Source organism: Corythoichthys intestinalis, chromosome 19 (assembly GCF_030265065.1).
Source record: "Corythoichthys intestinalis isolate RoL2023-P3 chromosome 19, ASM3026506v1, whole genome shotgun sequence".
In the NCBI taxonomy this organism is placed as follows: Eukaryota; Metazoa; Chordata; class Actinopteri; order Syngnathiformes; family Syngnathidae; genus Corythoichthys; species Corythoichthys intestinalis.
In genome coordinates, this window is record NC_080413.1 from 6212274 (window position 1) to 6237097 (window position 24824).

A 24824-nucleotide genomic window follows, 5' to 3' on the forward strand; every position below is an offset into this window, starting at 1 on the left:
CACGATTTAGTTCAATAGGTATTTATTCTGATTTTTATTTGTTTATATTATTTCCATGATATATTTCAATATTCCTATTTTTTTTTCTTGCGTTTCATTTTTTAAAAAATCATTTAGAATTTTTCAATAGTTATTCATTTATTTAGTCCGATATTTATTTTAAAAAAAAATCAATTAGTATTCCAATATTCATTTGTTTTAATTATTCAGATTATTTGAATATTTATATATTTACATTTCTATGTATTAATACACTTATATTGTGTATTTAGATTTTTCTTGTATCAATAATTATTTCAATTATTTTAACATTTATGTATTTAATTCAAATTTTTTCCCCACTTCATTAGTTGAAAAGTATTATTAGAGTTGTCCTATAACATCGGGCAGCCAATAATATCAACCAATAAAAGCATTTTAAAACAATATTAAAAAATATTGACATCATTTTTTAAATTATATGTTTTGGGCCAATATGGATGTTGCCTTCAAAGTGAATGTAGAAGCCTTCTGCCTTTGTACAAGGGGTGGTCACAGCTTAGCACAGTAGTTATGCTGATTGGCCATTAGATGTCTCCGAACTAAAATGCTTGGGATTTGTTATGTGAACAGACCATTTGTATTCATGGTGCAAAAATTAAATGAACGATAAATGATTGAAAAATCATGAACATGTTAAGTCCTCGACTGAATACATCGGTATCGGTTTGTTATCGGTATCAGATTTTTGGAGTTGGACAACATCGGTATATCGGTTAAAAAGTAATTATAGGACTAATCTTATTAGTATTAGTATTAGGGGTGTGCCGATTATCGGTTTCAAAGTATACCGTGGTATGAAAACATCACAGTTTCAAAACCGCAAAAAGTTTACGTCATACCGTCCCTACGGTATTAGCTATGTTTTTCTGTCGCAAAAATGCAGGGAGAAATCCCTCGCTTGCAGCTGCAAAGCTCAACCCTCCCCCACCTGTTGTTGCTCCGTGTCAGTGAGTCAGCTGTGCTACACAATGGCTGGAGGAGGTGAAACTCCGGAACTTTTTTCCCCCCATTGAAGAAAACAAAATCGCTGCTATGGGAATACTTCGGCTACAGAAAAGTTACAGATGGCCGTGGCTTAGAGGAGAAGGGCCAACCGACATGTAAAACATGTTTGCGGAGGGTGGCTACCGAGGAGACAATACATCCAATATGATTTCGCATTTATACAAAATTAAAGGTTAGTAAACACTCATGAATGTTTCCCACTAGCAACGAGATTTAACTCCAGCATGTTTAGTGTGTCTAGTAGTGGTAAAACATCAGGTGTATTTATCTCTCTGGCAACTGTATTGAGAAAGAGAGTGTGTGTAAAATGTAAAGATGATACGAGTCATACACACGTGCTTTTAATGGAAAATAATTCAATTATTTTTGTTCTGATGGTAATAGTGTTGAGCTGTGGCTGTGTGTTTAGGCTCACCTTAAGGACTGCATTTATTTGAATTATATACAGTATATTTTTTAATTTATTTATTTTAACATTATACTTATTTTCCAATTATTTTCCAATGTTTTCAAAAATAAAAATCCTGTTGGATGGACTTTTTTTGAACCCAGATATCTCAGAGTAACACATTTTAGAGCTGTAATTGCAACACCGTGATATTTTGGCTTATTATACCGTCAGAATGTCATACCGGCACATGCCTAATTTAGTATATTCATTACTAATCATAGTTCAAATGGAGTTCACATCTATTGGCGTCAATGGCAGCCAATGCAATAAATGCAGAAAAACGCGATTTTGCCGTCGCATGACTCCTCCAAAGACTTCCACTACACTAACTCAAGGCAATTCTGCTGGACTCGTGCACGGAATGTAGGTTAATGCACACTTTGTTGCACTTCCTCTCCACTTGCACTCAGCCTACACAAGCAACAATGTGAGCGTACGTGTGAGTTGAATATGCAACCGCATCCCACTAAATATAGCCAAACGTGTGTATGATTTATTTTTGGGTAACTTCTCGTAGAAGGGAGCGCCAACGGCGAATGATTACCCGTAGGCGTTTCCATGGTAACAACTTTTACGAGCCACCGTGAGTTCATGTTTGTTGAAATCCACTTTTTGAGTTCTATTGAGTGAACACGGTGCTCCTCAATGGGAATTTTGGCTCACGTTTGGGTTTAAAAGGGCACAAAATGGAGTGAAAGATTGTGAGTGGAGGGAGATGAGAGGATGACGAGGATGAAGGGGCAGATAGCAGATTGTTTTTGACCTTCCGCCTGATGTGACGCGTTAATGCCGGAACGCACAGCTGCGGCGGAGGAGGTAAAAAGGCCACATTGTGGGTAAAATACAACCCGAGAGGCTTTTTAATATCCACTATTACAGTGCTGGCCAAAAGTATTGGCAATTCTGCAATTCTGTCAGATAATGCTCAATTTCTCCCAGAAAATGATTGCAATTAGAAATGCGTTGGTCGTAATATCTTCATTTATTTTGCTTGCAATGAAAAAAATTAAATCATTGTCATTTTACACAAAACTCCAAAAATGGGTAAAAAAAAAAGTATTGGCACCCTTTGAAAAATCATGTGATGCTTCTCTAATTTGTGTACTTGACAGTGTGTGTACCACATTGAGCATGGAGAAAAGAAAGAACACCAAAGAACTGTTTGAGGACTTCAGATGCAAATTTGTGAGGAAGCATGGGCGATCTCAAAGCTACAAGCCCATCTCTAAAGACCTGAAAGTTCCTGTGTCTACTGTGCGCAGTGTCATCAATAAGTTTAAAGCCCATGGCACTGTGGCTAGCCTCCCTAGATGTGGACAGAAAAGAAAAATTGACAAGAGATTTCAACGAAAGATTGTGCGGATGGTGGATAAAGAACCTCGACTCACATCCAAACAAGTTCAAGCTGTCCTGCAGTCCGAGGGTTCAACAGTGTCAACCCGTACTATCCGTCGGCGTCTGAATGAAAAGGGACTCTATGGTAGGATAACAAGGAAGACCCCACTTCTGATCCAGAGACATAAAAAGCCAGGCTGGAGTTTGCCAAAACTTACCTGAGAAAGCCCAAAACATTTGGAAGAATATTCTCTGGTCAGATGAGACAAAAGTAGAGCTTTTCGGGAAAAGGCATCAACATACAGGTGGAGTTTAAAGGGAAAAAACGAGGCCTTCAAAGAAAAGAATAAGGTCCCCACTAGGCCTGAACGATATATCGTTTAAACATCGCCATCGCGATGTGCGCATGCGCAATAGTCCCATCGCAAGGACGTGCGATAGTTTTTTCATTTCATTTTTTTAAATCCACAAACGTTTGTTTTGAGCAAGGAGCGGGAAGGAGAGCGCACAGCCTCTCATTCCCTCCAGCTCGCAGTCATCGGCTCCTCCCCCTCCCCTGCTAGAGCGGAGTGGAGGGAGGAGGGGCTGAACAGCAGAGCGGGGGGAGGAGGGGCCGTTTTCAAAGTGAAAGCAAGCAGCACGTTGAATAGGGAAGACTGTCTCCAAAAGGAGTTTTGGAAGTATTTTGGCTATCGACAAGAATATAAGGAACAAAAAACAGCCCTGTTGACAGTGCCTCGCCGTGGTTGCCTCAACAAGAAGTAATCCGTCGAACATGTGGGACCATTTAAAACGCAGGTATCTATGCATTCCTGCTACGAACTTCCCATCAGAGGCTTTTTAGTACAGGTGGGAACATTGTTACGTGCCAACGTTCTTGTCTCAAGCCTGCAATGGTGGATAAACTAGTAGTCTTGGCCAAAAACCTATGAGACCCAGTTGAGAATTGCTGAGCAAGGAAGGTGGACGATATGCAGACAAATACATAACACAGCTGCAGGAATGTCTTTTCTTCTTTTTATTCATGTGACAGCTATCAGGAAGGCAGGAAATTTGGGAGTTAAAATGGTTCTGTTATTCATCAGTTATTTGCTGTTATTCAGTTCAATTATTTACAAGTTTAATTGAGTTTGTTTCTTTTAAATTTAAATTAATTGTAAATCGTATTTTTCAAATAACTATAGTACAGCTGCACATAAAGTTTTGATACTTAATATTTTTTAAATATTTTTACAACTTTGTTGCAGTTTTGCAGTTCTATATTGTTATAGTTTGTGTAAACTCAGGGGACTAATGCACTTGCACTTTTATTTGACAGATTTAATATTTAAGTTCAAATATGTTGACAACTTTATTGTTTTACTGAGGTTCTTATTTATTGTTATAGTTTGTGAACAACTCTTATTTGTCATATTTAATATTTTTGTTCAAATATGTTTACAACTTTGTTGTTATTTTACCGAGGTTTTTATTTATTGTTATATTTTGTCAAAAACTTAGGGGACGAATGCACCTGCTCTTTTATTTGTCATTTAATGTATTTGCTGCTGTTGAAGTGTCAAATATTGTGTTCAATAAATTATCTATTTTGTGCAGACATGGCTTCCTGGATCCCTTCATAATAATACAGCAATCTTAATCATTCACAAATGAAACGGTATTATATGAATACACTGTGGTCACGGTGTGTCATGCAAAGTATTTCCAAACAGCTATTCAAGTCATCTAGTGAAAATTTCTTTAAAAATTAAAAAAAAATATATATATATATATATTTTTTTACTATCGCAATATAATATCGCAATATATTGCACACCTCAAAAAAATCGCAACAATAGTTTTTTCCAATATCGTTCAGGCCTAGTCCCCACAGTCAAAGATGGCGGAGGTTCCCTGATGTTTTGCGGTTGCTTTGCTGCCTCTGGCACTGGACTGCTTGACAGCTGTGCATGGCATTATGAAGTCTGAAGACTGCCAACAAATTTTGTGTGAGAAAGCTGGGTCTCCCTCGGAGGTCATGGGTCTTCCAGCAGAACAATGACCCAAAACACACTTCAAAAAGCACTACAAAATGGTTTGAGTGAAAGCACTGGAGACTTCTAAAGTGGCCAGCAATGAGTCCAGACCTGAATCCCATAGAACACCTGCGGAAAGATCTGAAAATGGCAGTTTGGAGAAGGCACCCTTCAAATCTCAGAGACCTGGAGCAGTTGACCAAAGAAGAAGGGTCTAAAATTCAAGCAGAGCATTGTAAGAAACTCACTGATGGATACCGGAAGCTGTTGTTCGCAGTTATTTTGTCTAAAGGTTGTGCTACCAAGTATTAGGCTGAGGGTGCCAATACTTTTGTCCGGCCCATTTTTGGAGTTTTGTGTAAAATGATAAAGATTTTTTTTTTTCTCTTTTGTGTTTTTTCATTGCAAGCCAAATAAATGAAAATATTACTACCAAAGCATTTTTAATTGCAATCATTTTCTGGGAGAAATTGAGCATTATCTGACAGAATTGCAGGGGTGCCAATACTTTTGGCCAGCACTGTACATCCATGCAAATGATTTGTACAATTCTCTGCTGTTTCCTTCATTATCAGCTGCATGTCATGATGGTCGAAATTAGGGTTGTTCCTATCATGTTTTTTTTGCTCCCGATCCGATCTTGATCGTTTTAGTTTGAGTATCTGCCGATCCCGATATTTCCCGATCCGATTGCTTTTTTTTTGCTCCCGATTCAATTCCAATCATTCCCGACAATTTTTCCAGATCATATACATTTTGGCAATGCATTAAGAAAAACTCGGACGGACATTCAACATACAGTACATAAGTACTGTATTTGTTTATTATGACAATAAATCCTCAAGATGGCATTTACATTATTAACATTCTTTCTGTGAGAGGGATCCATGGATAGAAAGACTTGTAATTCTTAAAGGACAAATGTGACTTTGTATATTATGACTAAATATTGTTGAGCTTTCAGTAAATGATACTGTAGCCATGCCCAAATGCATGATAGGAAGTGCAACCATGACTGTGCTAGTGCTACCAATTGATATATCTTCTCTGCGTTGGGAAATAACATAGGGTGTTAAGAAAAAGATCAATTACTACCTTGCTTCCCCATATTGCTTCCCACAATATTTCTAATCATAGGGAGAGGGATTGTAAGGCTTTAGCCAATTAAAAAAAGGCTCCAAAGGCTGGCAAAATTCACTCTACTCAACTTACGCTGCCTTTTAGCACTCCATATAGGTAAAACGGCGCCTTTACAAATAGAGCGCAACAATGCGTGAGTGTTCAGTTCATCTCCCACAGCACAGCACTGGCCGCCCTCCTAGTCCAAATGTATTGGACGTTTATGGCTGTCAATGGCAGTGAATGTGTTAAAAATGCACTCACCGAGCCTCTGGCCAGACAAAAAGTGTTTAATATTTTATAAACTGATGTTACATCATGTTCCAAAAATGTTTTTCAACTGTGTTGAATAATACATAAAACGTGGAACTGATTCAGCAATTTAATAGACGTGAATAAACGAAGTATCACAGGAACCATTTTTTAGGAAAACACTAATCCATGTCTTACCTAATTATTTTCAATTATCATATTTTGCGAACAATAACGTAGACTGGAAATCTTTTATTTTACCCATTAATTGACAGCGCACCATATATATATATTAGGGCTGCAGCTATCGAATATTTTAGTAATCGAGTAATCGACTGAAAATTCTATCGATTAATCGAGTAATCGGATAAAACAAATATATTTTTAGGTGAAGAGCAATTATAGATATACATGAGAAAACAAGACATTTTATCATTTTCAGTCAATCAATGTCTTTATTTTTGATGTGTATTGTTGAAAACAGCCAACAATTGCATCTCAGATGTAACTAGAATTAAAAAAAAAAAAGACTAATTCACTATATATATATATATATATATATATATATATATATATACACACCTAAAAATGCCTTTACGCTTGATAACACACATCGCTTAAAAGTTACGATTTTTTCCCACGTTTTTCAATTGAATTTTTATTTGTGTCAAGCCATTTTTAAGTTCTAGTAAAGTTTTAAGTTAGTCTAAACTGTAAGTCCTGATAGGATTTTGAATTTTTGCAGTGTTCAAAATAAATGTATGATACAGGCTGTATTGGAGCACATTAGGGACTAGTGCTACTTGGTGTTTTATCCAGCAATGACTACTGAGCTAAAATTGATAGTTAGCATTATTGAGTTTCTATTTTACACCCTCATCACTCCACAACGCTATGTTATGTTAAAGCCTGTATGTAAGACACGTTAGCCACGCATCGAAAGTGGTCTTAATTAATAGAAACCTAGCCCTCCGCAGGGCTAACGTTACGTGAGCTAGTAGTGACAGTAACGTTAATCTTATATATTAGCGCTTAGCGCTCTTTGTTAGCGCTTAGCGCTCTACTGCTTTAAGATGGCGGCTGTTTGCTAACGCTGCCCAGACGCGGCCTAGTCTGTCATTGTGCATCTAGTTCAACATACATGTGATCTCTATGAGACTCACCAGAGCTAACTGCAACTAACGTAGCATGTGCAGGCTAGTATTTTGCAACGTCGGAGTCGTTTGTAGCGGCTGTCTGCTGCAGTAAGTTTTTTTTTTTTGCTTCTTCCTCTACGCACGTGACATCAGCGCGTTGTCCCGCATTAAAAGTAGTCCGAGCAAAACGTGATGCTTAGAGCTGTCAAAATAAACGAATACTCGAGGTGAATAAAATTACTCGGATCAGTTTTAAAACTCGAGTTACTCGAGTTGCTCGAGTATTCGTTTCAGCTCTAATAATATATATATATATACATATATATATTTAGTTATGGTATTATATCACTCATAGACATAATCATTTGATGAATTTGTAATAAAAAGAGGTGCAACAAGGCATGTTTGAACCTAATTTAATAAGAAATGCCCGGAGTGTAAAGGGTTAACAAAACAAAAAAAAATCCAGTGTTAAAAGATAAACTACAAATGAAATACATTGATGACCTAATTTTTATGTATGAAAATAAACATGTTCATTCATGCTAGGCCTTATAGTTCGGCAAATACAGTATCATTGTCTAAAAAACATAATTGCTGAAAATCTCACTTATTAGCACTTTTTGCACTCTTTTTGAAACACTCTAAGAGTGTGTCAAAGCCTTAGCTAATAGAAATTATACATCTTGAATAAAATACAAGGTTTGTATGTTGAAAGGGAGCTAGGAAGGAGAGTATTTACTGTAATCGCATTTAGATGTTTACTTTCAAATCATAAGTCATTTATCTTTAATGGTAATGTACTAGAGGAGCACTCAGAGAGCAGAGCTCAGCCAAAGCAGCCAAATTCAAAGAATATATATTTGGTAAAGTGGGCACTCCCTTTAAGTATGGAATAAATAGTGTAGTTATTGTGAAAATTAGCTCTGACATTTGCCTTTTCCCTTGTCATCATATAAATTTGAGTTAAGTACACTAATTCATTATCAAGTTATCACAAAATTACTTTTCTGTGCTCTGTGACCTTTTCCCTCATCACCTCAAAATTTAATTTCTTCCTTCTTCTCTTATCATAAAAATATCCAACAAGTTTGATAAATTGCTTTTATCTGTTTTTTCAGGTTATAGCAAAATTCTTGACCTCTGTGACCTTTGACCTCATCACCTCATAATTTAATCACTTCCTTCTAGGGGTGTCAAACGATCAAAATTTTTAATCGAGTTAATTACAGCTTAAAAATTAATTAATCGTAATTAATCGCAATTCAAACCATCTATAAAATATGCCATATTTTTCCTGTAAATTATTGTTGGAATGGAAAAATAAGACAAGACGGATATATACATTCAACATACTGTAAATAAGTACTGTATTTGTTTATTATAACAATAAATCAACAAGATAGCATTAACATTAACATTCTGTTAAAGCGATCCATGGATAGAAAGACTTGTAGTTCTTAAAAGATAAATGTTAGCACAAGTTTATATTAAAACCCCTCTTAATATTTTCATTTTAATAAAATTTGTAAAATTTTCAATCAAAAAATTAACTAGTAGCTCGCCATTGTTGATGTCAGGAATTACACAATGCTCATGGTGCTTAAACCCATAAAATCAGTCGCACCCAAGCACCAGCAGAGGGCGACAAAACACCAAAAAACACAAGTAACAAGTGGACATGACACTGTGGGGTCATTTTAATTTTTTTGAGCTGGGCATGTGCGTTAATCGCGTCAAATATTTTAACGTGATTAATTTAAAAAAATAAGTACCGCCCGTTAATGTGATAATTTTGACAGCCCTACTTCCTTCTCATGTTATAAAAATATCTTACAAGTGTGATAATTAGCTTTTACTTGCTTTTTAAGTTAGTGACCTCATTACCCCGAAGGTTGTCTTGAACACAGACAGACAGACTGGACCAAACGTATAACCGTAAATTGCACCTACTGCTGGAAACACATTTAAAATGGTATTAAAGTCTTCCCGGTTTATAGTGTAAGGCAGATTAGGCAACTGTATTTTTTTTTTTTTTTTTAAGTGAGTGTTACCAATTACTGTGTTTCCCCATCCGTGGGAGATGGCTACACATAAAACTGAGATATGGACATCTTCAATCACAACCATATAATTCCAGATTTGGCCAACCACCAGACAGAAGACATAAAGATGCAAATGAGGGGAAATAAAAGCAGCAGAGCCGTGGTTGTAAATAGTGAGATTGCAGCCCCTCCCCCTGAAATTCCCCTGGGTGTCATTTGGACATGAAGGTCAAGCATTTGGGAAGGGCGTTGACAGCCTTTTGTCCTACCCTACTCCCCTACGGTCATCCATTTTGACTCAGGAAAATTGTGACACTTTGCACTACTAACCACTGCCCCAAATTCCATGTAGCATTAAGCTAACGCTAATGAACGACTTCTGACTGGACAAAAGGGTTCACAAGGGTTTTGCGACGCTGTCGAATACATCAAGCGATCCTCACGAGGCAGAAATTACAATGATAGTGATGATAACAGCCCAGGAAAGCCCCTCATCATCCGTCATCACCCTCATTAGCATCGTATTGGCGCTCAGTGACAGCTCGGTGGGCCAGATGGTCTCCACGGCGACGAGCGCTGCTGAAGGCTTCGCTTGATTTGTGACTCATCAAGTCATCCCGGCGCAAACGGGGGGAGTGAGACCATCCTATTCTGCACGTGTGCAGGAGATTAACTATGCTGTGTATTAAATGTGCGGGTGAGGAAGGCCCTGATGGTGAATAAAACAATAAAACGTGGAACCTGGAATTAACAGAGATAGAGGTCTAATGTATTTTGACTAGGGTTGTTCCGATCATGTTTTTTTGCTCCCGATCGTTTTAGTTTGAGTAGCTGCCGATCCCGATATTTCCCGATCCGATTGCTTTTTTTGCTCCTGATTCAATTCCAATCCTTCCCGATAATTTTTCCCGATCATATACATTTTGGCAATGGATTAAGAAAAAAATGAATAAAACTCGGACGAATATATACATTCAACATACAGTACATAAGTACTGTATTTGTTTATTATGACAATAAATCCTCAAGATGGCATTTACATTATTAACATTCTTTCTGTGAGAGCGATCCACCGATAGAAAGACTTGTAATTCTTAAAGGATAAATGTGACTTTGTATATTGTGACTAAATATTGCCATCTAGTGTATTTGTTGAGCTTTCAGTAAATGATACTGTAGCCATTTAACTGTTCTGCCCAAATGCATGATGGGAAGTGCAACCATGACTGTGCGTAGTGGCACCAATTGATATATCTGCGTTGGGAAATAACATAGGGTGTTAAGACAAAGATCAACTACTACCTCTCTTTCCCACATTGCTTCCCACGATATTTCTAATTGTTGAGAGAGGGATAGTAAGGCTTTAGCCAATTAAGAAAAAGCTCCAAAGGCTGCCAAAATTCACGCTACTCATTTTACGCTGCCTTTTAGCTCTACATATAGGTAGAACGGCGCCATTATAGATTGAACGCGACAATGCGTGAGTGGGTCGTGCAGCGCATGCGTTAAATGCGTTAAATATTTCACCGCCGTTAACGTGATAAATTTGATAGCCCTACTTTAAGCCAAAACTAAAGACCCTGGATGAGTGTAAGACATTTTGTCTGTAACGTTAAATACAATTAGAAAACGAAAAAAATATATTTATTTAAAAAAAAGGCATGTCCGATACTTTTTTGCCGATTCCGATACTTTGAAAATGACGTGATCGGGACATCTTTAATTTTGACTGAATAAAACATTCCTCCCAGTCAAAGTGGATTGGATGTCTTTCGCCTTCAAAGGCAGCCAATGAGTTAAATACGTCCAATATCATGAAATAAACATTGTGAAGTGACACAATTAACCATTTCCTTTTCATAAATATTCATAGAGAATTCCTAACTTATGTGTATCAGTATGAAAATGAATACTTTTTGCTAATTTCTAGGGCTGCAGCTATCGATTATTTTAGTAGTCGATTAATCTATCAACAAATTAGTTCAGATAATCAGATTAGGAACATTTAATGTGTTGCTGAATGAATTTTAGGAGATGTAAAACAAAGGCTTGCTAAGATTAGAGCATTAAACACGAACAGAAAATAAAATTCCCGAGTGTTTTTTTTCCAGACAAAGCAGATTTGTACCTTTATTTAAAAATAAATTAAAATACCTGAACTCATCCTCATACGGTATGAAAAAAAAAAAAAAAAAGGCTCTAAGTACAACAAATGAACAATTGGCTAACTTGCATTGCAAAAGTCCGCTAGCTTTTTTTCTTAACAATGCTCTCAACAAATCGTTCAAACCTAGGGCGTAGGTTTGGTCTCAACATTGGTAGGGATGATATTACCGTACTACACTGTTGGAATTCGCCCCCCCAGCCAGGCCGCACGGAAACAGTGACAGCCGAACAGAAATGGTGCTCCGCTGCTTACCGCTTCCACACATCAACCGGAAGGGCGGATATTCTGTGCGTTCACCTCTTGTGTTACCCCTTTGTACTGACTCCATGTTCCAAAAGTTTGAAGAAGGCTCACTGAAAACAGGTTGACAATTTATTCGTCGACAATGGTCAAAAACAAGGCAAAAACGGACGGCGGAGGGACAATTCTGGATCCAAAACAAGGCTACATAGAAAAGTTTCCGAGCAGCGAATCGTTTGTTATCTCACTGTTTTTGAAGGCTGCGGTGGAGTGGGCCGGGCCGAAGGTGTGGCTGTGTGTTGTTTCGGGATCATCCCTCTGTGGTCGGTTCTGGGCGGTTAGGTTCGTGCATGGATGGGACGTGGTTGCCACAGCGACCGACGCCAGTCTTGACGTCCCAAGCGCCCGCTATCAACTTTGTTATCCTGGCTGGGCGGGACGCTACTTGTTTTAGGACTGAACGCCCTGCTCTTTGTCCTTGAAGTGGCCAGGAAAACTGATTGCAAGAGTTGGTGCGTCAATCTTGCTCGTGACGCACACGTTGGGCTTCTGTGATAAGATGGCGTTGTGCATCTATTCTGCTTCTTTTCAATAAACTATGGTGTGCTATTTATTTTATATTAGGTGTGTTAGAGTAGTACAGTCCTACAGTAAATATGAGAAATGATACTATTCCCTGATTGATTATATGAAGTGTATTAGAGTAATGCAAACAGTTATATGGTGTGTGCGAGAAAGGTAACTATGGCTGCACTTCAGCTCACAATTCAGTTTGACTTGAAGGTAGTTCGTTAGTGTGTCCAATTATTAATTAAAAAGGTCAATTGATAAAATGAATTTACCGATGCAATCTTTGAGTCAGGGAACATTTCTTTTGCTAATTCTGAGAAGTGATCAGCAATAGTTGCTGGCAAATTGTGTTCGGCAACAAATTGGCAGAATAAAATCTCCGCTTTCCTCACTTTTCATTCTGCAGACTTCCTCTTTATGACCAGTGTTGTTAATCTTACTTTTAAAAATTACAGTTACAAATGACTTCTCCCAAAAAGCAATTGAGTTAGTAACTCAGTTACCTGAGTAATTGGTGTTACCTTTCATGTTTATTTTTCATTTAAAAACAAAAACAAAAAAACATTGTAACTTTTGCTATGTTTGGAAATCGTTTAATTTTGTGAATCAACTGTTAAAGGTGTTGAAATTGCTAACGTTTTTGCATTAGTTTCCTTCTGTGTTTCGGTTTCATCATTTGAAGATAGATTCAAGTCAAGATTTTGCCGATTCAGGAGTATTTTAGATAAAAAGTTACTTAAGTTCACCAGGAAGGTTCAACACCAGAGCCTTTCTGAGAAATTTACTGCTTCAAAATGGCGTCTGTTTGTAAAAGCCACCGTCTGTCATTTCGCATGTAGTTCTATAAGCATGTGATATCTGGGCGTAGATTGCAGGCTGTCGGCTACAGTCAGGAAATATTGGAGCCGTCTAGCCTAGCATCACGTTTGCTACAGCGTCACAACAAACAGTCTTCTCTCCGTGTCTGACTTTTCTCGCGTCATTCAACCAACTTAGTAACGCATCGTAATGCACATTGTCTGGTTGCCGAAACGGTGAAAAAATCCGAACGGAGTAGGAAAAATGTCATGCATGAAAAACGTACAGATTTTGAACACATTTAAAAATCAGTGCTCACTTGTACAAATTACGCGGAAACCGTACAACTTGACAGTAGTGCTGCAACGATTAATCGATTAACTCGAGTATTCGATTAGAAAAAAAATATTTGAATTAAATTTTGTTGCTTCGAATATTTGTTTAATTAATGATTTATATATATTATATATTTTGAAAGTGTTTGCATTTTTTTCGTTGATTAGGGTGGATACACTGCCCTCTGGTCTGCCTCATTTCATAAGGCTGAATCCAACTGCTCCCTGTTAAGACCAACGTAAGCTACGTTTTTGTTTGAGCTAATGTTTCTTAATGCATTCGTAAAATAGTATATAGGTGTATTTAGCTGTTTTTTGTGGGAATATATGTCTGAACCATTTGTTAAGAGCATTGTAAAAAAACATTAGCATTTTATAGCATTTAAGCCAGCGGACTTTTGCAATGTAAGTTAACAATTGATCTTTTGTTCTACATAGGTCCTCATTTATTCAAAATTTTTTTATACCGTTTGAAGGTCAGCTCAGGTATTTTAATTTTTCATGTTTCTCATCCGATTACTCGATTATTCAACCTAACGAGTTCATCGATTAATCGACTACTAAAATAATCGATAGCTGCAGCCCTACTTGACAGGTATGCCATTTCGATATTTTGTCACACCCCGACTGTATATCACGACTTGATCTTAAAAGTCCTATTTTTTCCCCCTTTTTGTAAAGCAGACTAGTAACACTCATCATCTGTGTGTTTATGTGTGTGGAGGAAGAGGGAGCAGGTGGATCGGGTGGGTGTCGCTGCAGTGGTGTTGATTTATTACCAACAGGCATATTGGGTGTGCGTTTCCTTTGTCCTGTCTTCTCTCAATTAGGCTACCCAGTACCCGCCCCCAAAAACAGATAATTACATCCACCCAAATTAAATAGCGGCTAGAGGACCTAAGAGGTTTATTAGCACTCACTGAAATGACTTTTAATTAAGTAAAGTGCATTATTTTAGTGACCGCATGACTAAATCAATTGAGTCATTTTCACTTGGGTTTCATCCAAGGGCGTACGTTTGCATAGGGACGGTAGGGACATGACACTACCAACATTTCAGGATGCTCAAATTGTCCCCACCAACTTTTTAGCAATCTTACTTGCATTACAGTGGGGCAAATAAGTATTTAGTCAACCACTAATTGTGCAGGTTCTCCCACTTGAAAATATTAGAGAGGCCTGTAATTGTCAACATGGTTAAACCTCAACCCTGAGAGACAGAATGTGGAAAAAAAAAACTGAAAATCACATTTTTAAATAATTTATTTGCAAATTATGGTGGAAAATAAGTATTTGGTCAATACCAAAAGTTCATCTCAATATTTTGTTATGTACCCTTTATTGGCAATAACAGAGGCCAAACGTTTTCTGTAACTCTTCACAAGTTTTTCACACACTGTTGCTGGCATTTTGGCCCATTCCTCCATGCAGATCTCCTCTAGAGCAGTGATGTTTTTGGGCTGTCGTTGGGCAACACGGACTTTCAACTCCCTCCACAGATTTTCTATGGGTTTGAGATCTGGAGACTGGCTAGGCCACTCCAGGACCTTGAAATGCTTCTTACGAAGCCACTCCTTTGTTGCCCTGGCTGTGTGTTTGGGATCATTGTCATGCTGAAAGACCCAGCCATGTCTCATCTTCAATGCCCTTGCTGATGGAAGGAGATTTTCACTCAAAATCTCTCGATACATGGCCCCATTCATTCTTTCCTTTACACAGATCAGTCGTCCTGGTCCCTTTGCAGAAAAACAGCCCCACAGCATGATGTTTCCACCCCCATGCTTCACAGTGGGTATGGTGCTCTTCGGCTGCAATTCAGTATTCTTTCTCCTCCAAACAAGACAACCTGTGTTTCTACCAAAAAGTTCTATTTTGGTTTCATCTGACCATAACACATTTTCCCAGTCCTCTTCTGGATCATCCTAATTCTCTCTAGCGAACCATAGACGGGCCTGGACGTGTACTTTCTTCAGCAGGGGGACACGTCTGGCAGTGCAGGATTTGAGTCCCTGGCGGCGCATTGTGTTACTGATAGTAGCCTTTGTTACTGAGGTCCCAGCTTTCTGTAGGTCATTCACTAGGTCCCCCCGTGTGGTTCTTGGATTTTTTTCTCCCCGTTCTTGTTATCATTTTGACGCCACGGGGTGAGGAAGGAGTTGAAAGCCTGTGTTGCCCAACAACAGCCCCAAAACATAACTGCTCTAGAGGAGATCTACATGGAGGAATGGGCCAAAATACCAGCAACAGTGCGTGAAAAGCTTGTGAAGAGTTACAGATAACGTTTGGCCTCCGTTATTGCCAACAAAGGGTACATAACAAAGTATCGAGATGAACCAAATACTTATTTTCCACCATGATTTGCAAATAAATTCTTTAAAAATCAAACAATGTGATTTTCAGTTTTTTTCCCCCACATTCTGTCTCTCATGGTTGAAGTTTACCCATGTTGACAATTACAGGCCTCTCTAATATTTTCAAATGGGAGAACTTGCACAATTAGTAGTTGACTAAATATTTATTTGCCCCATTGTATATCGTCCCTACCAACGTTGAGACCAAACCTACGCCCATGGTTTCATCGATTTGTTGCGTTACAGACCAGTTAAACAACTGATTTCTTTTAGTTTTCAATACAGAAAACAGACAAAATAACAGTCACAGTTTAATTTACCGGTATGTGTTTTTTTTTTTTCTGCAGTGTCAACTCTCGCAGGCGCTAAACAGCGTCTCAGACAAAGCAAAAGACGCGAAAGAGTTCCTGGTCCATCTCAAGAACATGCTGCAGCAGATCCAGGTAAAAAACAAAGCTTTAAAAAAAAAAAAAATTACTTAACTACAAGTCTGTCATTGTTCTAGCACTGCATCACTCTGAACATGTTGACCTTGTTGTTGTCGCCTGAGGAGCTGAGTGTCCAGCGTTAAGTCAGTGAGGCATCAAAAGTGCATATCATCGCTTGCTACACGCGATATTTGCAACTCTGCTGCCTGTTGAATTAAAATAAGTCACGTGACGGATTAAAAAATAGTAATCTCAAGGTTAATTATTCCTTTTTGGGGAGGACATGTCCCCTTCTGTGAATGTGAGCTTCACTGCCGAAATAAGTACGCGGTTAATCCGCTTTTCACTCAATTATTCCATCCACAGCAACAAACTGAAATGAAATGAGAACAAGCTATGAACGTACTTTAGTCGCCGTAGCATTGATTTTGCTGAATATTTACTAGGGATGTCCTCGATCCGAATATGGGATCAGAAATCACGTCATTTTCAAGGCATCAGAATCGGGTAAAAAGATCGGGGTTTATAATATTCAATCGAGCTATCGTTCGATCACTGGCAGCCCCCCCAGTCAAATTGGATTGGACGTCTCTCGCCATCAATAGCATTGACATGATTACTTTCAATGGAAATGAATGAGTTAAGGGCTACTGGCAAAAAAATAATCCAGATGTACAGTGGTCTGAAAAAGTGTCTGAACCTTTTGGAATTTCTCACATTTCTGCATAAAATCACCATCAAATGTGATCTTTGGTTTTTTTTTTTTTTTTGCATTGATAATTTAGTCTATCAATTAATTAGGTTCATATTCATGAGAAATGTAGCCCTTTTTTTTTTTTTTTTTTTAAATCTGTCCTGTTCAGCTGTTTGACACGGAGAATGGAAGTCTGAGTGCCCGGTTGGTCTGAACAGTTTTAATGTTTCACTTTGAGAGTATGACATACTTCCATTGTGATCATTCAACATACCTCGTTTATTATGACAAAGCAGCGAACAGGAAGGGATTATGGGGGAAGAGAAGAAACGAAACACAAGAGAAGAACGAAAAGAAACACAAACAACAACAAGAAATACATTGACCGTCTACGTTAACTACTAATATGTTGGTGCTATCGTCAGCTAGATGTATTTCCGGTTGACACCATGTGGGGGGCCTGTTGACCAGGGAAAGAGGGGGACGGGGGTGGGGGAGTCTATAAGCTAAGTGATTGAAAGGGGTAGAGTGTACACAAATGAGCTCTGTGCTCCAGAACCCAGTAATCGTGTGAATCCCTTGTGAGTGTAAGCCCGTTGGCGACCGACCCTACGACGCCCCATCACCAATCCCGGCACCGGGACACCCCCCACCCGAGCGCGCCCTATCACATCCGGTCGCACACGAGCCCCACCAAGCATGCGACAGCCACGCATATGAGCATAGACGCCACGCAGGCGCCAACCCAGGGCCATGCCCCCCACCCAACCAGCCCGGGGAGGGAGGGCGAATGGGGGGGGGGGTTTCAGCGTAGCCCATCCCTCCTCCCTTAGCCCAGCAAAGGAGCAATCGTCCCCCCCGGGATCCAGGGTGGTCCCCTGGGCCACCTGCGCACCTATCAGCCGGCATTCAGGGCTGGCAAGATTGGACGCACCACCAGACCCCCGGAGAAATTAATGAGTATGTAAGTGCCAGCGTGAAAGATATTTTCCGTGCCGAAGTGAGAAGCGTGTGAATTAAGAGCCAGGCTCACTAGGGCGTGGCCCCGTCCACCGGAACCACCGGCTGCAGGACGGGAGAAGCGCCAGGGCCCCGATCAACCCCCGCCCCAGACCACCCACAGTGCAACTGCCCACCCATCGCTGCCCGAGCACTCACCCTGCACCCCGAGCAGGCGCCACGCCAAGCGCCGGAGACCAGGCCCAAATGTTATCTGATCTTTGTCAAAATCACACAGATGGAAAAACAGTGTCTGCTTTAACTAAAACCACCCAAACATTTATAGGTTTTCTTATTTTAGCGTGCAAGCAGTGACAGAAGGGGGAAAATAAGTAAGTGACCCTCTGTCTAAGAAGAATTAAAGAGCAATTGAAACCAATTTTTACCAAACAATTTAAGTCAGGTGTGTGCCAAATCACCGATGAGTGGTTTAAAGCTGCCCTGCCCACTATAAAACACACACACTTGGTAAGAATTGTCTTGATGAGAAGAATTGTCTTGATGAGAAGCATTGTCTGATGTGCATCATGGCTAGGTCAAAAGACCTGTCTGAAGACCTGCGATCAACGATTGTTGTTTTGTATAAAGCTGGGAAAGGATACAAATCCATCTCTAAAAGTCTGGATGTTCATCAAACGACAGTCAGAGAAGTTGTCTACAAATGAAGAGAGTTTGGCACTGTTGCTTCTCTCCCAAGGAGTGGGCGTCCACCAAAGATGACGCCAAGAGTTCAGCGCAGAATACTCAGAGAGGTAGAAAAGAACCCTAGAGTGTCTGCTAAATACTTGCAGAAATCACTGGCACAGTCCAATATCTCTGTGCACACATAAACTATATGTAAAACTATGGCCAAGAATGGTGTTCATAGGAGGATTCCACAAAGGAAGCCATTGCTGTCTCAAACAAAAAAAAACATTGTTGCTCGTCTAATGTCCGCAAAAAGGTACTTGGGCACTCCACGGAAGTTTTGGCAGAATATTCTGTAGACTGATGAATGTTTGGGAGTAACACAAGTCATGTGTGGAGGAAAAATGGAAAAGCTCATCCCCACCGTGAAGCATGGTGGAGGGAGCATCATGATTTGGGGGTGTTTTGCTGCCTCAGGGCCTGGACAATTTGTAATCATTAATAGAAGAATGAAATCAAAAGTTTTGCCGGAAAATCTGAGGCCGTTTGTCAGACACTTGAAGCTAAAAAACAGGATGGATGCTGCAACAAGACAATGACCCAAATCACAGAAATAAATCAATTTCAGAATGGTTTCAGAAGAACAAAATAAACATTCTGGAGGTGGCCAAGTCAAAGTCCAGACTTGAACCCCATTGGGATGATGTGGCATGACTTAAAGACTTCGATTCATGCCAGAAATCCCAGGAATCTGACTGAACTACAGAAGTTTTGTAGAGAAGAATGGGCCAAGATTAGTCTTGATCGATGTGCCACACTGATCTGCAGCTACAGGGAGCGTCTAGTTGAAGTTATTGCTGCCAAAGGGGGGGCCACAAAATATTAAATGTGATGGTTCACTTACTATTGGTTCCCCCTTCTGTCATTGTTTGCATACTATCCTCATTAAGATATGATAACCTATAAATGTTTGGGTGGTTTTAGTTAAAGCGGACACTGTTTTTTTCATCTGTGTGATTTTGACAAAGATCAGCTCACATTTGACGATGATTTTATGCAGAAATATGAGAAATTCCAAAAAGTTCAGATACTTTTTCATACCAATGTATGTAATCTAAACCCAAATATTTACTGATTTTAAAGCACTTGTCCTTAAAACGCCCGGTTGAGAGCGAAACTATAAAAAAACAGAGTTTTGGACAAAGTGTCACCTTGGATCAGGATGTTTTGACATTTTCTGCATGTGACACAGGAGAATGGCGTGGAGTTCGAGGCTTGCCTGGTGGCTCAGTGTGACTCGCTGATCGAGGCTCTGACCCGACAGAAAGCCAAACTGCTTACAAAAGTCACCAAGGAGAAGGAATACAAGCTAAAGGTAAGCACATCACTCTAATTGAACACAAAAATGACTAAAAATCTAAAACACATTTTTCATAAAATGTAGCTGGAATTTAATTATACAAATGACTGCCGCGTAAAGTTGTTTTTCTGTCAAAATCGTCCGCCTGTTCTTTTCACACTCCCACAAGTCCCTCTGTAATCTCGCCACTGAACTTGCATCTGTGTCTGAGCGTTGCGTAACGACAACCCTTCCGGGCTGTAAAATCTATTTTCACAGGATTAACTTTGTCTTTTTTTTTTTTTTTTACCCCACTTACAGTAGCCAGCGTCTTTTAATCAGCTTTGGTAGATCAGAAAACAGACAGATGTTTGCCCAAAACTGCAGCTTTTTGATCCCTTAAAAGCAACGCATTCCTCTTTCAAAGAACTCTCACGGAAGAAGAAAGCTCTTTGCAATTTGAAAACAAGCTGAAAATTGCTTTGAAGCTATTTCACGCCGCTCCTAATAATCTCGCTGACAGGTGAATAATCAAGCGTGATCCCATTAGCCGTCAAATTAACGCGCGTGACTCCGGTTAATTAAAATGGCTTCTCGTTTCTGGACGAAGCTCATTAACGTGGACATTAAGTGAGCATGAGTCAAAAGGAAATGAACACTTCTATTGTTTTTTTAAGTTGTTGCTATTTTAAAGAAAGAACATTTAATCATTTTAAGGACACTTCTTTATATATGTACAGTGGGACAAATAAGTATTTAGTCAACCACCAATTGTGCAAGTTCTCCTACTTGAAAAGATTAGAGAGGCCTGTAAATGTCAACATGGGTAAACCTCAACCATGAGAGACAGAATGTGGGAAAAAAAAAAATCAGAAAATCACATTGTTTGATTTTTAAAGAATTTGCAAATCATTGTGGAAAATAAGTATTTGGTCAATACCAAAAGTTCATCTCAATACTTTGTTATGTACCCTTTGTTGGCAATAACAGAGGCCAAACATTTTCTGTAACTCTTCACAAGTTTATCACACACTGTTGCTGGTATTTTATATCCAATAATAATAATAATAAAAATACATTTTATTTCTAGAGCGCTTTTCAAAACACACAAAGACGCTTTACAAGAGACATGGAAACACAGTACGATAAAAAGGTATTAAAAGGATAAAAAAATTAAAAGCACAATAAAAAGAAGTAAAAATATAACAGCTAGGGTTTATGGTGGGTAAGAAAGAGTGAAAGAGTTCTAGAGCTGGGGGGCGCAATGACTAAAAGCTTTGGAACCAAAGGTGGACACGGGGGACGGAGAGGGGAAGAATAGTGGTAGAGCGAATTGAACGGGTTGGATTGTTTAGACGGAGAAGATCGCAAAGGTAGGGAGGGGCCAGGGCATGGAGTATTTTGAAGGTGATGATGAGGATCTTGTAGTTGATTCTTTGTTTGACGAAAAGCCAGTGAAGTTGACGGAGGATGGGGGTGATGTGGTGTGTTGCGGGGGTTCGAGTGATACAAGACCACTGATAAGCTCCCTCGATCTGGAGCTCCATGCAAGATCTCACCCCGTGGCGTCAAAATGATAACAAGAACGGTGAGCAAAAATCCCAGAACCACACGGGGGACCTAGTGAATGACCTACAGAGAGCTGGGACCACAGTAACAAAGGCTACTATCAGTAACACAATGCCCGGCCAGGGACTCAAATTCTGCACTGCCAGACGTGTCCCCCTGCTGAAGCCAGTACACATCCAGGCCCGCCTGCGGTTCGCTAGAGAGCATTTGGATGATCCAAAAGAGGACTGGGAGAATGTGTTATGGTCAGATGAAACCAAAATAGAACTTTCTGGTAGAAACACAGGTTCTCGTGTTTGGAGGAAAAAGAAAACTGAATTGCATCCGAAGAACATCATACCCACTGTGAAGCATGGGACATGAACATCATGCTTTGGGGCTGTTTTTCTGCAAAGGGACCAGGACGACTGATCTGTGTAAAGGAAAGAATGAATGGGGCCATGTATCGAGAGATTTTGAGTGAAAATATCCTTCCATCAGCAAGGGCATTAAAGATGAGACGTGGCTGGGTCTTTCAGCATGACAATGATTCCAAACACACAGCCGGGGTAACAAAGGAGTGGCTTCGTAAGAAGCATTTCAAGGTCCTGGAGTGGCCTAACCAGTCTTCAGATCTCAACCCCATAGAAAATCGGTGAAGGGAGTTGAAAGTCCGTGTTGCCCAACGACAGCCCCAAAACAACACTGCTCTAGAGGAGATCTGCATGGAGGAATGGGCCAAAATACCAGCAACAGTGTGTGAAAAGCTTGTGAAGAGTTACAGAAAACGTTTGGCCTCCGTTATTGCCAACAAAGAGTACATAACAAAGTATAGAGATGAACTTTTGGTATTGACCAAATACTTATTTTCCACCATGATTTGCAAATAAATTCTTTAAAAATCAAACAATGTGATTTTCTGTTTTTTTTCCACATTCTGTCTCTCATGGTTGAGGTTTACCCATGTTGACAATTACAGGCCTCTCAAATATTTTCAAGTGGGAGAACTTGCACAATTAGTGGTTGACTAAATACTTATTTGCCCCACTGTACCACACTATAATGTACACTGAGGAGCAGAAGTATTTACACCCCTTGTGATTTTGCAAGTTCACCAACTTAGAAAATAGGTAGAGGTCTGAAATTTCAATCATAGATGTATTTTCACTTATAGAGACCTAGTCGGAAAAAAAATCCGGACTTCATATTGTATGATTTTTTAAAATAATGTATTTGTAATTTACTGAGGTTCATAAGTATTTGTACTCATGAGAATCAGCAATAATTATGACACTCAAAGAGTTGTCAGTCTACCTTAAAAAAATCCACCCACCCACCCACCACCTGATGGAGCTCATTGTTGTCACCTGTGCACCCATAGTCAGTCTTAATCCAACTGCTATGATGGGCAGGACCAGACAGCTTTTGAAAGACACCAGAGAAAAAATTGTTGAGCTCCACAAAGCTGGAAAAGGCTATGGGACAATTGAAAAGCAGCTTGGTGAGAATAAATGAACAGTTGCAGCAATTGTCAGAAATTGGAAAAGGCTAAACATGACTGATAATGTACCTCGGACTGGGGCTCCATGTAAAATATCTCCTCGTGGGGCATCACTCATGATGAGAACAGTGAGGGATCTGCCTAGAACTACAAGGCAGATGCTGGTCAATGACCTGAGGCTGAGGAGAGCTGGATGCACAATTTCAAAGGCTTCTGTCATTAGAACACTACGGTGCAATGGTTTAAAATCATGCATTTATCCGAAGGTTCCCCTGTTGAAGCCAGTACATGTGAAGTTTGCCAAGGACCATCTGAAAGATGCAGAGGGATCATGTGGTCAGATGAGACCAAAGTAGAGCTTTATGGTACAAATTCTACTAGAGGTGCACGATAATTATCGGTCCGATAATTATCGGTCCGATGATAGGAATTATGACGTCATCCCAATAAATCCAATAACAATACATGTTATCGGTCCTTTTAATAATATTTTTGGTGTCGGATTGGGATGTGTGCATTTGTTTCCACTCCTGTTCTGCCAGTGTGCAAAGTTTTGTTACTGTTCTAGAGGCCATATTTTTCCTTCACTGAGTTACGTATAAACCTTTCTATGGCAAATAGCAAATGTTTGCATTTTACAGTGTTATGTTTACAAGTTATTGAGAGGCCTTATGGTTATTGATAGGCTTGCTGTTCTATAATTGCCAGGCTAAGAAAGTTGTTTCATGGACCAAGACCACAAAAGTCTCTTCTCCCGTTGCACCAAATGTTTTATCTGCTGACAAACCAGATAAAACAGCCTGTTGGGTTTATGTTTTAGATCAGTGCTCATTGTTCAGGGGAACACATCGTCAACGATATTGACTAATTGATATACATTGAAAAATTATATTATCGGTTATCATATCGGTATCGGCCTTGAGGAGCAGGAAGTTATCGATATCTGTATCGGTTTCAAAAAATGGATATCGTGCATCCCTAAATTCTACTCATCGTATGTGGAGGATATAGAAACATGAGTACAATCCCAAGAACACCATCCCCACTGTGAAGTATGGGGGTTATGTATGGGGGTCATGCTTTTCAGCAAAAGGGACAGGAGGACTGTACTGTATAAAGCAGAGGATGAATGGTGAAATGTATTGTCAGATTTTGAGCCACAACCTCCTTCCCTCAGTCAGAGACTTGAAGATGAGTCGTGGCTGGATCTTCCAAAATGACAATGATCCGAAGCACACAGCCAAGCTGACCAAGGAGCGCCTGCGTAAAAAGCGTATCAAGGTTCTGGAGTGGCCTAGCCAGTCTCCAGACCTTAATCCAAGAGAAAATCTTGAGATGGATCTGAAACTTTGCGTTTCTCAATGACAGCCACGAAACCTGATGGATCTAGAGAATATTTGTATGGAGGAATGGGCCAAAATCCCTGTTTCCATATGTGAAAACCTGGTGAAGAACTACAGAAATCGTCTGACCTCTGTAATTGCAAACAAAGGCTCCTGCACTAAATATTAGTACTGATTTTCTCAGGGGTACAAATACTTATAAACCCCAGTAAATTACAAATAAATTATTGAAAAATCATACAATGTGAGTTGTGTATTTTTTTTTCAGATTATGTCTCTATAAATGGAAATGCATTTATGAATAAAATTTCAGACCTCTACCAATTTTCTAAGTGGGTGAACTTGCAAAATCACAAGGGGTGTGTGCACTGTGCATTTTATAGTTAAATTTTTTATTTTACGAACTACCACAGCACATACTCTTTGAATATTAAACAAAATGGCGTACGAAAGGATCCATGTCACTTACATTGATTTCCAACAG

The 24824-nt window shown here is 39.4% G+C and overlaps 1 protein-coding gene across 2 annotated transcripts in view; it reads left to right on the forward strand.

Annotated features, from left to right (window-relative positions):
* Positions 1-24824, forward strand: part of LOC130907519 (E3 ubiquitin-protein ligase TRIM9) — a 52918-nt gene that overhangs the window by 4036 nt on the left and 24058 nt on the right. For both annotated transcript variants that reach the window (XM_057822700.1, XM_057822701.1), the window contains exons 2-3: positions 16209-16304; positions 19862-19984. In XM_057822700.1, the coding sequence (XP_057678683.1) occupies positions 16209-16304; positions 19862-19984 (219 nt within the window). The remainder of the gene's footprint in view (positions 1-16208; positions 16305-19861; positions 19985-24824) is intronic.